Raw genomic sequence first — 17188 nt, forward strand, 5'->3', positions numbered from 1 at the left:
TCGCATTCAGCGTAGCAGAAGCGCCTCTAGCGGCAGTCAGGAAGACAGCCACTAGAGGCTGGATTAACCCTGCAATGTAAACATAGCAGTTTCTCCGAAACTGCTATGTTTACATCTGAAGGGTTAAAACCTGGGGGACCTGGCACCCAGACCACTTCATTGAGCTGAAGTGGTTTGGGTGACCCATCCACAGTCTTTGGTATTGCACTTGAATAATGTACCAGAAAGAAAGCAAAATTGACACACTAATTATTTTTTTGTTGCTGTCGCGGCCTTAAAATGGCTGATTTCCTTTGCAATTTTGAAAAAAAAAACATAATGTTTATGTAGTGCATTAGGCATATTTTCCTTTTGATGGCATTATGTTCTTTATATCCTTGCCCTTATAGGACGGCCTTGGCGAGATTTCGGCAGGCTCAGCTGGAGGAAGGGAAAGTCAAGGTAAGAGCATGGAGCATGTGATCTACCATTATTACTGCCAAAGTAAGACTGATCTCAAATGTTTTTTTAATTTATTTTACAGTCATTAAAACCAATGATAACCATGGATATTTATATGACAAAATTCATGTATATATTAGTGACCACTTAAGTCAGGATTTAAATGGCTTTTTTAAATTAATTTCATGGTTTACAAGCTGTGTGAGCCACTTTGAAGGGTAGACTTGAGACACACTTTGCAAGAACTTACTTGGCCAAGTTGGAACTGCTGAAGAGAAAAATTATATACAGAGAGAGGAAAAAGGGAAACAAATGTTTTTATAGACCTTTATTGCTTAGAAATTCCTAAATTTTTTCGGCTTCTATTTTGACAGATATTTCCACTGCATCATCTGCAGCATTTAATTCCTTCCTGCAGACCGGACAAGCTGTGTTAAAAAAAGAATGTGAAAGCTGTTCCAGTGGTATTCTAGCAAGACATTTTTTTTTCATTTTCTAAAGCAGAAGTACTAAGAGAGGACCTCATCCACCCTAGGAGCACAAAAGTTTATTAAAGGACTACTCTGGGCACCATTACGACTTAATTTAAACAAAGTCGTTATGGTGTCTGGAAGTCCTTGATGTTGTCCTAATCGTAAGGAGTTAAACCATTTACAAGTGGTTTAACCCCAAAGTGCTCTCAATGAGGCCCCTCTGCTTCCTCCTGTGGCCACAGCTTCCATGCAGAATCCTTTCACTGGGTGCCCATGATAGGCTGAGAGCATCAGCCTATCACTGGCCCACGAATGAGAAAATGCTTCAGATAGTTAGTACTGTCATCCTATTATCGATGACCCTTGGAAAGGCTTCTACATTGAAGCTGGAGGGCGAGGCAAAGGGTCACGAGGAGTATGGGAAGAACTTTAAACAGTTTAGCTCCTTAAGGTAAAACAGCACGCAAGACATTCTGAACCAAGAAAGGAGGTTCCTCTTGAGTGTCTGTAGAAAGGGGCTGAGTCCAGTCAATGACACAGTTGTTGTCCATCTAAATTCTGTTTTAAGTAAAATGTTGTTAATGGAACTACATGTCCCAGAAAGCTCTATTCTTTGCATAATTTAGCAAAAACTGTACAATCTGCTAGTTCTCCCCTCTCTTCTGCATACTGTGCAGGCAGATTTGTAGATGTCTGTTGTCTCATCTATAGGATGCTGACAGTCACATTCCTAATACAGATGAAGGAACAGCGTACACATAATTGAATTTTTTTTTTTCTATGCTACTTAGTCACCTATCTCAGCAAACAAATATAGGGATTCAGTTCAACCATATGGCCATATTGTGTTAAGCCCACCACTGCTTCACAGTGCCCTAATATTGATGGGTCCTACACTAATTAAAGCGTGGGAGACGTAATTATGTATGGATTTTGGTCACAAAGGCAGTACCAGGCCTGCTAAATGCATGTTTTGAGTGTGCACCCAATTCTTTATTGTCTTTAAATTCCTAATCTCTGTGAATATTGTTGCTAGTTTTGATTGACCCTTGCAGTGTTAGGGTAAGGGACCACTTCAGGATTATATTTAACAACAATTTGCTTATTGAATTGGTCATCTGACGAGGCGGTACAGGGGTTGCAATAATACTTTTTTTTTTTTCTTCTTCTTCTTCTTCAATGTTTGTTTAGCATTATTATGTCCTGTTAGGCGCTATTGATTGTATCCAACTCCCATATTTAATGAAAAAAAAAACCCTATTAAATAGATTTTAAAATTTACCTTGAATACAGCAGAGGTCAAGAATTGCTGGTCGAGGATCCAGCATTCCTTCGGTTCCACTCCCCATCTATCTATGTCATCTGTGGTTCAATCAAATGCATGTATACAGATTTTTAAAAATTTGTTTTGCTTTTTTTGGCTGAGTAGCCATGTTTGGTTCTACTGTTATCTGACCAGCTCCTGATCAACCTAACTTTTCTGCTGTAGTTTCACACAGAAGCAATCAAAACTGCACGCAACTTAGGATGAGCAGAAGTTTGTCAGAAAGCAGTAGAGTCTTAACATGGTTGTTAAAAAAGATTTTAAAAAAATATTTTTCATGCCTTAAATAAAAAATGTTTTTCATGCCTTATATGCTAATATTAATAACTAGATGCAATAAATGTGTAATCTTGATATAGATGTGTTCATGTCTATATTATAAAACCTTGATTGGAAACAGGCAGGGCCTTAGTTATAAGTGATACCCTTAATTCTAATTCATGTTTTCAATTTAGGAAAGAAGGCCATTCCTTGCGTCAGAGTGCAGTGAGCTGCCTAAAGCTGAAAAATGGAGAAGACAAGTGTGACCTTTTTTATTTATTTTTATGCGTACTGCTATATGAATTAATGCACATTTCACAGGGCACATATGTAATATGGAACTCTATTTTGCTGACCACAGGGGCCCTTATATGCAACACATCTTCTGTACTTTTAATATCACAGCCCTAGGTGTGATCTGCCACCTTGTCTTGATAACATGGCCCCAGGTGTGGTATACAGTGATGCTCAAAAGTTTGCATACCCTTGGAGAATTGGTAATATATGTACCATTTTGAAAGAAAACATGAGTGAGCAGGCAAAACACATTTTTTATTTCTTATGGGATTCATTTTCAACTGTAGGTTATAACAGAATGACACAATCCTAAAACAAAACATGGCAACAAAGAAAAAAAATTAAATGACCCCTGTTAAAAAGTCTTCAGACCCTTTGCTCTTAATACTGTGTATTGCCCCCTTTAGCATCAATGACAGCATGTAGTCTTTTGTGATAGTTGTTTATGTACTTGTCATGCTGGAAAGTCCAAGCGTGTCCCATGCTCAGCCTTCGTGCAGAAGAATGCAAATTGTCTACCAGTATATTCTGATAACATGCTGCATTCATCTTGCCATGAATTTTCACAAGATGGCTTTAGAGCTCACCAACCCCCAAAGCATCAGTGAGCTGCCACCCTGCTTCACAGTGGTGATTGTATTATTTTCACTATAGGCCTTGTTGATTCCTCTCCAAACATAGTGCTTGTGGTTGTGACCATAAAGCTCTATTTTGGTTTCCTCACTCCAAATTAGAGTGTGCCAGAAGCTGTGAGGTGTGTCAAGGTGTTGTCTGGCATATTGTAACTGGGCTTTTTTGTGTCGTTGTTGAAGTAAAGGCTTCTTTCTGTCAACTCGACCATGCAGCTTATTCTGGTATCGCTGTACAGCCGCACCGTCTTTTTCCAGAGCAGCCTGTATTTCTCCTGGGGTTAACTGTTTTTCTTTGTATCTTGAACAATTCTACTGGCAGTTGTGGCTGAAATATTTCTTGGTCTACCTGACCTTGTCTTGGTATTAATAGTACTGTTCAATCACTTATTAAGAAGTGAAATATTCTGGGATCTAACTGGCATTTTTAAGGCTTTGGATATCTATATATAATGGAATGTTCTAAAGATGGAAAAGGATATAACCTTTTCCATCTTTAGAACATTCCATTACCTTGTTACGCAGGTCATTTTACAGTTCTTTTCTGCTCGCCATGGTTCAGTATCCGGCCTGCTCAGTGCATCCACGCGAGAGCTAACAAACTCATTGACTATTTATTCAGACACTAAATGCAATTTAAAAAGCCACAGGTGTGTGAAATAACCTTTAATTGTCATTTTGACTTGTGTCACCATGTGTGTCTATAAAAAGGCCAATCATTCAAGGGTATGTAAACTTTTGATCAGGGCTATTTGGGTGATTTCTGTTTTCGTGAGTTAAGAAGGAGCCAAACAACTATGTGATAATAAATGGATTCACATGATCACTATCCTTCAATAAAATAAATGCTTTTGCATGATCAGTCATATTTTCAAAATCAATGCCAAAAATTCACAATTTCTGCCAGGGTATGCAAACTTTTGAGCACAACTGTATGTCAAAGTTCTGACCATGTGAATTAAGTTAAATGTGCACCTCTGTCCTGTTAGTTGTATTTCCTAGAAGTCTGCCTCATAACTTCGTCATTGGCAACTTATGGACATATTCTCTGAGCAATCTTTTAAATCCATCTCCTCAAATAAAGTAACGCATGTCTGGGCTCTACAAATCCTAGGCACCAGGTCGCCACGGCGACTAGAACGTGTATAGTTTTTTTTTTTTTTTAATAGATCATGCCTCTGCAGTCTCACTGCTCAATTCTCTGCCCTTTAGGAATTAAAACACTTTTGTTTCTGTTTATGCAGCCCTAGCCACACCTCCTACTTTAAAGGTTTTTTTTTTTATCTCCTGCTCTGTAAATTGAACTTTAATCACACACACAGGAGGCTCCTGAAGGGTCTAAAAAGCTTAAAGGACCACTCTAGTGCCAGGAAAGCATATTGTCACTGTGCTTGTTATAGTTATAAAATATTTTCAGTAATTCTTGTGTTTTTATCATTTGCATTAAACAGATTATTGGTGAAATTTCAAAGAAAGTCGCACAGATCCAAAACGGTATGAATTATTTTAGAAATAATTGATCTGATTAGGATATGTAATTTCCATAAACAGTGGTTGTTGCATTTCTGCACATATGCAGTAAATTGCAGTGATATATAAAAAAAATGATTTTCTCACCCATCCTGGGTGGTATGTTTATTCCTCATTCTTGGGTCCTCTACCAGAGGCCTGGGAGTTTGAGGGTTCTTCGCAGTATCTTATCTGTTCCTTGAACTGCACTCTTATGGACAGTGATCTCAGATGTCCCACCTGGAATCTATTAAAGCCATTGCCCCAACTTGGGAGTCACAGCCCTGAGTGCTCCTATCACAACTGGGACTCATACTGCTTTCACTTTCCACATCCTTTCTAGTTTCTAGTTCTTCTTTCAGTCTTTGGTATTTGTTCACCTTCTCATGTTCCTTCTTCCTGATGTCATAGTCACTGGGTATTGCCACATCCACCACGACTGCAGTCTTTCATTCCTTGTCTACCACCTGTCTGGATCTTGAAGTCCCACAGGATCTTAGCCCTGTAATTCTCAACTACCCTTTGTGGTATCTCCCATCTGGACATAGGCAGGTCCAATCCATATTCTGTGCAGATGTTTTGGTACACAATCCCAGCAACTTGGTTGCGTCTCTCCGTGTATGCTGTTCCTGCTAACATCTTGCATGTGGCTATCAGGTGCCGGCCTCTTTGAACAGTCTGCACCTTGGGTCTTGCCTGGTGTGGTAGACTCCAGCTTCTACTGATCTGGTGCGGAGTGCCTGCTCCTTTGCTGCTAGGATTAGTGCCTCTGTGCTGTCTTTCAGTCCTGCCTTTTACAACCACTGGTAGGATTTTGTCATGTGCGCCACATCCACTATCTGCCGGTGGTACACCCCATGGAGAGGTTTGTCTTGCCAAGGAACCTCCTCTTTTTCTGCATCCTCGTGGAAGTCTCGGGCATTCCATAAGCAGTTCATTTTTGGGAGCCATCTTCCTTATGTACTTGTGAATGTTCTGGGTTTCATCCAGTAATGTGGCCTTGACACTCATCAGGCCCCGACCTCCTACCTTCCGGTAGGTGTACAGTCTCTGGGTGCTGGATTTCTGGTGGAATCCTCCATTCATTGTGAGTAGTTTCCTGGTCTTGACATCCATGGTGCCCAGTTCTTCTCTTGGCCAGGTTATTATTCCAGCTGTTCTTGCCATTGAGCTGGGACCTCAGGACCTGTCTGACTCTTTGGATGTTGCTATACTCCTTGCCTCTTCCTCATGACTGCCATGAGTTTGTGGTACCCCCAGGTACTTGTAGCTGTTTTCTCTCTCTCTCTCTCTCTCTCTCTCTCTCTCTCTCTCTCTCTCTCTCTCTCTCTCTCTCTCTCTCTCTCTCTCTCTCTCTCTCTCTCTCTCTCTCTCTCTCTCTCTCTCTCTCTCTCTCTCTCTCTCTCTCTCTCTCTCTCTCTCTCTCTCTCTCGTATATTATGTATATGTACGATTTGAAATGAGTATATATCGGGCGACATGTCTGACAACCCAGGCAGTCCCTCTGCAGCCTATCCCAGTTATGTGGTCACCGTAGACAGATAACATTTTAAATTGTTTTATTTAACCAAATCATTAACCTTATATAACATACATATTTTTGTATTTGCCTAAACATCAATGTTTAACTGAAACATTTCTTTATAAAAACTTAAACTGCAATGGTTTGCCCTCTTACCTGGATCCCTTGCTGGCACCAATTCTTCTCTGATGCTGGGTAATGTAAACTGGGTGGCAATTCGCCAGTTATTCGTGGTTTGAGAGCCTCATTTGAGCACTCTTAGGCAATGAATGACCCACTGTACGAAGAATATGCACAAAATTGACATTAGTCAGCCTGGGACTCTTGTTCCAGTCTGTGTACTAATGAAGCTGTATGAGGTGGAGTTACAAAATTATAAAATATCTCAGTATGTGCAGAGTTTCATATTGAAAAACTGAAAAATCAAATCACTAATGTAAGGCGTATAACATTTGGCTTTCACTGAATGTTATATACAAAGCCACAAGTTCAATTAACTTGGATTAATGGAATTAATCTACTAAAAATATAAATATAGTATGAATAGGGGCAGCGCCTGGCCACCATGCTAGCAGGCTGCATGCAAGTGGAGCTCCTGCACAAAGAGGCCTATTTTGCTGATAACAGCCAAAACACTAATCATCCAGCAACAGATAATCGTGATATATTTGACAAACAACTGCAGGAGCTGAGTATACACCCAAAAAAAAGTGATTTTGGAGTTCCTGTGACTGAGGCCTACTTGGACAGTGAGCGGGGTGGACGGCCGACACCCTGCTCCTTTGCCCAGGGGAATCACATAGGCTGTACAACGCTACATCTTGCTGGCCCTGTTACCTCCCCCTTTTGGTTATCCCAGTCCCCACTGGGGAAGCTGCCGCACTCAGTCATCTGCAATGGAAAATATCTGTACACAGAGGCACTTAGGCCTGCTTTACAATATGACGGTGCGACAACATGTAGCTGACTCAACCCAGCAACTAGCCGCTGACTTCACTAAATAAGACTGGCTGTTCAAGGATTCTTGGAGATATTGTATCAGCGAGCGAATGCACACATACCTCTCTACCATCAACAACATCCCAGGCTGGCAGAATTGAGTTTTACTCCAGTCACTGGGCGGCACAAGTGCCTTCCCAGGCTGGGAACTAAGTGGGATGGATGCCCCCATGATGCCCACACCAACGGAGGGTATTGGGGTAGAGGCGTCAGCAACGTCCAAATCCGCGGCTTACCTGGAAAAAGGCTCCAGACTTTGTTAATGTCTGGGACAGTGGAGCTTGGAGTGCAGGTTCCTGTGAAGGCCAGGGGCTGGCATGATGTGGTTCCGGGGTTCTCATGGGGCTCCTGTGAACATATCAATATCTATGGTAACATTGCTTAGTGAGGGGATAGGCCATGTTGCTGCCTGTCGGACAGGCTCTCTCTATATGCACCTGTTTACAACAATGTTTTTTTTTTTGTGCCTTTCTGTACATAATGCCACTGATTCTTAGTCAAATTACTTTTATGCCAACTTCTTGAGTTGCGGGGCCCCCAAGTGGTTTATATACAATCAGTCGTGTTAGTCTAATATGCCTACATTTACCTATGGTTTTTCAAGCTAGATAATACAATTGTCTTTTATAAAACCATCAATTCACGCTGGCTGACAAGCCTGACTAATCAGCTACATGTCTTACACCCTTTTCATTTTTTCATGAGAATGCATATCTTGAGTTTATTTTTTTTACCTAGACATGTATGCCCAGCATGAATCTTCTTATTCTTACTTCAAAATTGTGCAGTTTAGCATGACTTTATGCTTTAGCTATACACCTGGTTTTTCTCTCGTTCTGTTGTTACATCATATGTCATTGCCACTCTGTCTGTACCACTGCACTGCAAAACACTTGTGATGTTAAACTCTCACAAAAGAGTGCATGTCTCTTGACATGTCCTGTCTGATATATGCAATGACTGTCACATTTACTCTTGATATGTCAGTAAAAGTTTGTATGTCTATCTATGCACTACAAAAATAAGGAATTAAAATAAATATAGTATGAATGTGCAGCCACATGCTACATAACCAATTCCTTTTAATTATGTAGCCACATGCTACATTACTAATAGACATTTAGACGATAACGTATCTAAAATAGAAAACTATCTTTAGATTGTTTTTTCCTCCAAAAGCATTTTATTAAAATAAATCTAATTTAAAAATCATTGACTTGTTTTCACTCTGGTTATACATTACTGCAGTGTCTCTGTGCTCACAAATGTGGTATACAGTAGCCTATTTGTGTTTGCAACTGTGGTATATTGAAGCCTATAAATTGTGATTGTGTGTTTTTTGGGGTTTTTTTGCAGCTGGTCTTGGTGAATTCAGAATACGAGACTTAAATGATGAAATCAACAAGCTAATCAGAGAAAAGGGTCACTGGGAGGTCCGCATCAAAGAACTGGGTGGCCCAGACTATGGGGTAAGATAACTCAAGGTGGTTCATTTTATATCCCTTTTTTGATTCATGCGTGTAGTCTGGGATTGATTTTTATTTGATTGGCATCAATTCAGTTTGATTGGCACATTTGCATTTCTCGCCACAACACTGATTAGAACGCGCATCACTGTACTGTAAAATTGGTGTTTGTGATACCTTTGATGCTTCTAGGTCTTTAGTTAAAGAAAATTAGGAATTTGTTTACCAGCTGGACTTGCTTCTGGAAAATCCTACTTTGAATACAAACTAAAATCCACGCAGAAATTGTATATGTAATGCAATTTATCACAAGCCTTAAAGAGACACTGTAACATGGAACTTGTATATCTCCTATTGTTTCCTCTTTTCTTCCTCTCTCTGAATCTGTTCTTTTTTTTTTTTTTTTTTTTTTATTTCTGCTCTCATTTTCATTAAGACATAAGACAAATTAGGGGCTATAAACATACAAATACTGTATATGGTAAAATCAAAAAAGCGCAAATAAAATCTAAAATAATAAAATACATGTATTTGGTAATAGAGTGAAAGCTGCTAAACTCGTGAAAGGGGATTCCTAAGGACCTTTAAAAACAAACTACGTAGAAAGTGTCAGCGCTTTAAAAGTTTTCCCCTTCATTTTTATAAAAATAAAAAGGGGGGGGGGACTAAATGTGACCGCATATTGATTTTCTGTAAAGTCTGTATCCACCTCCACAGTGGTGGATGTGCATTCGTCAGATTAGATGACAGTGTTTCTGGTATTGTGATCAGATATGAAATAGTGTTGAAAATCCACAGCTCAATATCCAATTAATGTTTTTGCAAAAAAAAAACTTCAAGCGGGATAAAATCAAGCAAAGTTTATTTAAGAGAAATAAAAGGAAAAAAATCCTTATCCAAAATGAAAGTGGTATAAAGTATAATGGTAAAAAACAAAGAAAAGAAGTTACCTGCGCTCTCTCCTTAATCCCTATGTATATTTAGACAAATGGAGGTCATTTAGTTGCTCCAATGGCCATTGGAGGGAATGCCCGTCTGCCAACGTCAAGGCAGACCCCCCCCCCTACGGTTCTGGGGGCTGGTCCGGGGGCCCGGGTCCTCTTCTCTCCCTCCTCCCCCCCCTTCCCCTCTCTCCCTCCTCCGCGGCTGCCTCCCTCGTGCTTCCATGCCCCGTCTTGCCTCCTCTCTATACTTTTCTTCTCTGTTCTTTCCACTTACACTCTTCTCCTATCGGCACCACGAGCCTTCTATAAGGAGTGGTGCTGATGCTTCTTAAGGTACAGTGAACCTTGCATTTGCGTTATGAGATAACATACCCTATGTCTTAGCCAGAATGTTGAATAAGTGATCGTGACACATAGGTTCATGTTAAAACCTTGTTGTTAAAAATGTATTTCTTTTCACTGAAAACATGCAATACGCTACTACAGGGACGTCCCTGTGCTGTACTGAAACATGCAAAATATGTTTTTTCACTTGTCATATTGCACAACAAAAATAAAGAATAAAAAAAAAAAAAAAAGGCAGACCCCCCTAAGCGGGTCCTAACACTGACCCTTCAGACTGCTTCATTGAGCTTCTGGCAAAGATATCTCTAATGGGAGTGAGCGCAGGACTTCTCTTTTTGTATAAAGTATAATGGTAACCACTAATAAGTCCAGTACATGCAGTGAATGGGTGAAAAAGTGTTACCCTTCCGTTGAAGCAGCTGAAACAATATGAAGTCATTTCTTCAAGACGCAGTAATGATGGTGAAACCGGAGGGACGCCTTTGCTTTGAACCGCTAAAACTTACTGATGGTACCGGAGAGATGAAGATGAATGTAAGCTAAATCCTCAGCACATCAACGCATTTCACCGGTACTTTTTCAAGATATATATCCTGTAAAATTGGCTATCAATTCAGGTGTACATACAATTATCATCTATGCAATTACGAACTCTAAAATGATACAACATATTAATATCCATGTATAGAGACATTAGGTTTAGGAGAATATACTAAAAATAATCATAGTATAACATACACAGGGAGATCAATGTAAGTGGGATTTTTTCTTCGTGTTTTCTTTCTAAAAAAAATCTAAAAAACATAATTACCGTATATACTCGAGTATAAGCCGACCCGAATATAAGCCGAGGCCCCTAATTTTATCCCAAAAAACTGGGAAAACTTATTGACTCGAGTATAAGACTAGGGTGGGAAATGCAGCAGCTACTGGTAAATTTCTAAATAAAATTAGATCCTAAAAAAAATATATTAATTGAATATTTATTTACAGTGTGTGTATAATGAATGCAGTGTGTGCGTATGTGTGTGTGTATGAGTGCAGTGTGTGTATGAGTGCAGTGTGTGTATGAGTGCAGTGTGTGTGTGCATGAATGCAGTGTGTGTGTGCATGAATGCAGTGTGTGAATGCAGTGTGTGCAGGGCCGGTGCAAGGATATTTGCCGCCGTAGGCAAAAAAAAATTTGCCGCCCCCTCCCCCCCCATATGTCCTGACTTCCCCTCCTCCTCCCTCAGTGGTCCTTACCTCCCCACCCCCGTGTTCCTTCACTCCCCCCCCCCAGTGGTCCTGACTCACCCCTCCCCTAGTGGTCCTTACCCTCCCCTCCCCTAGTGGTCCTTACTTCCCCCTCCCCTCCCATAGTGGTCCTTATCCCACCCCCTCCCTCTCATAGTGGTCCATATACCCACCCCCTCCCATAGTGGTCCTTATACCCCCCCTCCCTCCCATAGTGGTCCTTATACCCCCCTCCCTCCAATAGTGGTCCTTATCCCCCCCCTCCCTCCCATAGTGGTCCTTATCCCCCCCTCCCTCCCATAGTGGTCCTTATACCCCCCTCCCTCCCATAGTGGTCCTTATCCCCCCCCCTCCCTCCCATAGTGGTCCTTATCCCCCCCTCCCTCCCATAGTGGTCCTTATACCCCCCTCCCTCCCATAGTGGTCCTTATACCCCCTCCCTCCCATAGTGGTCCTTATACCCCCCTCCCTCCCATAGTGGTACTTATACCCCCCCTCCCTCCCATAGTGGTCCTTATAAGCCCCCTCCCTCCCATAGTGGTCCTTATCCCCCCCTCCCTCCCATAGTGGTCCTTACCCCCCCCCCTCCCTCCCATAGTGGTCCTTATACCCCCCCTCCCTCCCATAGCGGTCCTTATACCCCCCTCCCTCCCATAGTGGTCCTTAACCCACCCCCTCCCTCCCATAGTGGTCCTTATACCCCCCCCCCCTCCCATAGTGGTCCTTATACCCCTTTTTTTATTATGATTAATTTTTTTTTTATTATTTTATTTCTTATTTTATTTATATTTATTTTTTTCGTCCCCCCTCCCTGCTTGATATATGGCAGGGAGGGGGGCTCTCCTTCCCTGGTGGTCCAGTGGCAGTTCAGTGGGGGGGGAGAGGGGGGCTGGCAGAGCTGTACTTACCTTTCCTGCAGCTCCTGTCAGCTCTCTCCTCCTCTGCGCCGTCCGTTCTGCTCTTCTGTCAGCTCCCAGTGTAAATGAGACTTACACTGGGAGCTGACCGAGGTGCTGAACGGACGGCGCGGAGGAGGAGAGAGCTGACAGGAGCTGCAGGAAAGGTAAGTACAGCTCTGCCAGCCCCCCTCTCCCCCCAGTCTGTATTATGGCAATGCAAATTGCCATAATACAGACTCTGACTCGAGTATAAGCCGAGTTGGGGGTTTTCAGCCCAAAAAATGGGCTGAAAAACTCGGCTTATACTCGAGTATATACGGTAGATAAAGAGAAATAATGAGTGAATCTTTGTGCAAATTCATACATAGTATATTCAAGCCGCTATATTGTAGTTATAGGATTTCTTCTTTTATTTTTTGTTCAATAAACTATGTTTGATTTGATCCCGCTTGAAGTATTTTTTGCAAAAACATTAATCTGATACTGAGCTGTGGATTTTCAACACTATTTCATGTCTGATCCCAACACCAGAAATACAGTCATCTAATCTGGCCAATGCATATCCACCACTGTGGAGGTGGATAAAGACTTTACAGAAAATCAATATACTGTCACATTTAGTCCCCTTTTTTTTTTTTTTTTTACGCTTGACATTTCTTGACACACAGAGGAGATAAAGTCCGCTCCATTTCCTGTGTCAAAGTTTTCCCACAATACTCACCCTCCTTCTTGACACAGGAAATTGAGCTGACTTAAGCAAGGTCCTTGGGTCAAGAAATGTCAAGCGTAAAAAAAATACATAAGACAAAGTAGTCCCTACTTTTCTCATGTTTTAAAGAAAACTAGATTAGAAATAAAGAAAATAAGGACAGATTCTGAGAAAGGAAGAGAAGAGGAAACAATAGGAGAAAGGTAAGTTCAGTATAACAGGGAGGCTCTAAGCCACTACATAGTCCGTAGTACTATACTTCTGATGGGAGTTTTTTTGTTTAGTTTTTTTCCTCCCAGTCAATAGTTGTGATTGATTACTAGACTTGAGTAATGTTCCTGGTGCTAAATTGCCTTTCGGTAGCTTATCAAGTAGCTGTTTATAATGAATCCATTTTTCTTTCTCCTATAAAAGCGTATTGGACCCAAGATGCTTGATCATGAAGGAAAGGAAGTGCCTGGGAATCGGGGCTATAAATATTTTGGTGCAGCTAAAGATTTGCCTGGTGTCCGAGAGCTGTTTGAAAAAGAACGTAAGTGAAGTGGAAAAGTTACTAAAGACCAAAAACTCATGACTTTCATTATTAGCAGAATCTTCTGTTAATGATATGGTATGATAGCGGCTGGGAAGACTGAGACAGGGTGATTCTCTCCTCAGCTTAGTAACAGGGCAGATTTTAGATTTGGATTTGGAAATATAACTCCTACCCATCTCAGGAAGACTCGGATATGTATGTCCTGCACTGGCCTCAGATGAAATAAACTCTAACACTAATTTAAAAAAACAAAACATAATATAAAACATACATAATTTTGAAATTCCCTCAGCCTTGTCATAGCTTATGTTTCCAGAATCCCTCAGTAGTACAGTATTTTATATAACATATGGCATACTCACATAGTAGTGTGTTAGTGTGTGTCTGAATGAAGAGCTGTAATTGTAGTATGAGTGCTTCTTTGAATGTGTTGATGTACATTTGGGATATAAATGTGTTTTATAATTCAGGCAGTTATATAAATTCAAGTTCAAATGCAAATGGGGTGTATTGGTGTGGAGTAAGTGTATGCACCTTTTTTTATCTCCTCCCCATTTTCCTTACTCTTATCATCCATGTCCCATCTCTCTCCGTGCTTCTACCTTTTCTTATCCATAACACCTCTCCCATGACTTCTTCCTCTTCTCATCCAAGACCCCTTGTCTCCCTGTTCCACTTCCCTGTCCAGTTCTGGTGCTACTTGCACCAGTAGAGAGCATGCAACCTCCGCCTTGGTATCTTGGGACATGGGCGAGGCGCAAGGAGTTGTGTTAATGTTATAAATGCAGCAGCCTCTGTGCTTGCTCCGTAGTTTTGTGCTTGGAGATGTTTAAAAAAAAAAAAAAAAAAAAAAACCAACAGAGCATCACTCCATGCACTGTCCTGTAATCCGTGCCATGTACAGCAGCTCTGATCTGTGAGCTCTCAGAGGTCCTGCTGACTTCCCTGGTCAACTGCAAGTTGTGTTTTTTGTTTTTTTACCCTGTGCTCAAAATAACTTGGGCTAGGTCATTTACTCACCTTTATAGTATGGAGCTGGCTCAGGTCAGTTTGTAATGGTATCAGTCTGTTGCCATGCTTATTTGGGGATGCTGTAATTAACATTTTGGTAATATATGAAAGAAGTAGGAAAAAGAATCCATGGCATGTTATAATATTTGAATTTCGCTTTTATGTCAGTCTGCGTTATCAGTTTGGAAGAATTCTGACCCCCATTAAGGGCATGGAAATTGAATGTGTGTTTAGCTTCTTTTAATAGAGCAGAATAAAGTCTTTAAGCAAATTGTCTGTAATGAATAGGAGAACAGGAAATGTATAATTCGAGTCTCATGGATAACTGAATTATTTGAATTACCCGTTGTTTCATGTTCATCTGAATGTTGATTTATCTAGTTATCTTAAATTTTTGATATCCTTGATCACATGTAACTACAAATTGATAGATATTATAAGACTGAAACATATTAATGCTTAACAAAGAACTGTGCCTTCCTGAGTAGTTAGAGTTCTTTGTTCCTTCACCCCAGTAAACTAGTGCAGCTTTTTCTGGGGGGAATATTGTACCGGATCACCACTACAGATGATGCAAAGAGGGCATTCTCCATGGGGGGAGGGGAGGTTGAGATCAAATATAAGCTTTACTGGCCCAGCCTAATACCAGGGTGCAGAGTCATTACCCGCTCACTGGGGCATAGCATGATAGTTCTGCTCCCCCCTTCTAACTGAAAGGGAATAAACTAAAATGAAAGGGAATAAACGAAATGCTATAAAAAAGCCTCTGTCTAGTTGCAAACCGCTCCCAGCAATCGAGCATTTACTACAAACAGATCCCTCCACACACAGTATACCATAAATTACCCCCTTCACATATACACATGCATAATCACACACGTATGAACCACCACAAAAACCCTCCAACACAAGTCCTTTTGTCATTCCGTGTCCCACCAGAGACACGTTATTAGGAAATACAGCACAAGCATATTATTATATAAACGTCCTCTGTACTATTTAACACCAGGCCATTTTACCTGTGTAAGAGCACCTCAAGCCGTGCTCAATACATTGGCTGCCCTGGAGGGGACCAAACTGATGTGCCCACTTTGGGGGGGGGGGGGGGGGTCGGTCGTGTTTGGCCACACACCACCTGTTGTGTTGCTCTGCCTTTCAATGCCTAGGTGGAACTTCTTGTCCTAGTCCAAACCAACCATGAGTTTGTGAATTTGTCTTGTTATCTAGCGGTTCCTCCTCCACGGAAAACACGCACTGAACTGATGAAGAATATTGATGCCGAATATTATGGCTACAGGGATGAGGATGACGGTGTATTGGTGCCTTTGGAACTGGATGAAGAGAAAAAAGGTATTTTCGTTGCAGTATTATCTTCTTCGCTGTATGCATACTATTACATGTTAAATCTTTGTTTAAAACCTTTTAACATTCTAGGTTCTTAGTTCTCATGTGAAGATTGTGTTTTTTGTGCCATAAACCATTATAAGATCCACAAGTATCATATTGGCAGGTCCTCACAAACACGCAGTGGCAATAAGCCATAGCGTGGATTCATAGAAAAGATAAATTATGTAAAAATCTTACAAATAGCTTATACCTGTAGAACCATTACGATAATGAAAATAGCTGAAGCTTGCCATTCTGCACCGTTTCTTTTATGTTTGCATTGAACATTTGCTAAAATTGTCATATTTAGGCTTTCATTCATGAAATAGTGAATTTATAACAAAGTTCTAACCCAGTTATATTGGGCTTAAAGTTTGATTTTGGAAAAAAAATTTCACTAGACGTTTTTAGACTTAATGTTGTAACTTAGTTGTTGATTCAGAGTAACAAATATGTATGAGTAGACCTTCCTCAATAGCAATATGCCAAAAGATGAGCTGGGCCAAGGGTGCCAGGGACACTCAATTTCAGATTGCTCACATAGTTTGACACCGGGAGACAACACAAGCAGCATACTGGCTTCATAATCACTACAGTAGGGTGCAGTGGTTTTGGTGCTTAGTGTCCCTTTACATGAATAAAACGCTTAGTTGTTACTCTATGAAAACTGAGATGGAGTAGTGCATTGAAAAATATGTATTCTCTGTTCCGCTGCTAAAATATCTTCCGAGCAGACCAGAATAGATTTTACTAGCCATTATTTTAATTTAGAAAACAATGGCTATTTTTCATATTTTATTCACAAAGTGTTAAGTAGGTTTCTCTTCTGCAGCAAACCACCATTGAGAAATATCAGTACGACCCAGTTTAGCATGGACAATATGGCCATCACTAACAGTTGTCCTGTATATATAAATGAGCAGTCTTGTATTCACTACTGTACAGAATAAAACGATTTTGCCAGAGGTACTCTCATAGACCTGATAATAAACCTAGCTGGCGAGGGAGAACACATAGAGAAGCTTTACTCTGCCACTTCTCTGCTTCTAGAATACCAAGTACCCAAACCGAAGAGATAATTGTCAACCTGATATCATTTTTTGCTCTCTCTAACATGTGACTGCCTATAAAGGTTGTTTATCTGTGGGACCCAAGCTATGAAAAGACACAAATCCATAAATGTTAAGCTTTAATTAGCACTT

The 17188-nt window shown here is 40.7% G+C and overlaps 1 protein-coding gene across 1 annotated transcript in view; it reads left to right on the forward strand.

The window, feature by feature from the left end:
- ISY1 (ISY1 splicing factor homolog) overlaps positions 1-17188 on the forward strand; it is a 37551-nt gene that overhangs the window by 1884 nt on the left and 18479 nt on the right. The window contains exons 3-8 of the mRNA XM_063426947.1: positions 390-441; positions 2694-2759; positions 4877-4919; positions 8812-8924; positions 13469-13586; positions 15828-15950. Of these exons, the coding sequence (XP_063283017.1) occupies positions 390-441; positions 2694-2759; positions 4877-4919; positions 8812-8924; positions 13469-13586; positions 15828-15950 (515 nt within the window). The remainder of the gene's footprint in view (positions 1-389; positions 442-2693; positions 2760-4876; positions 4920-8811; positions 8925-13468; positions 13587-15827; positions 15951-17188) is intronic.

The sequence above is a fragment of the Pelobates fuscus genome, chromosome 7 (assembly GCF_036172605.1).
Source record: "Pelobates fuscus isolate aPelFus1 chromosome 7, aPelFus1.pri, whole genome shotgun sequence".
Taxonomy (NCBI): domain Eukaryota; kingdom Metazoa; phylum Chordata; class Amphibia; order Anura; family Pelobatidae; genus Pelobates; species Pelobates fuscus.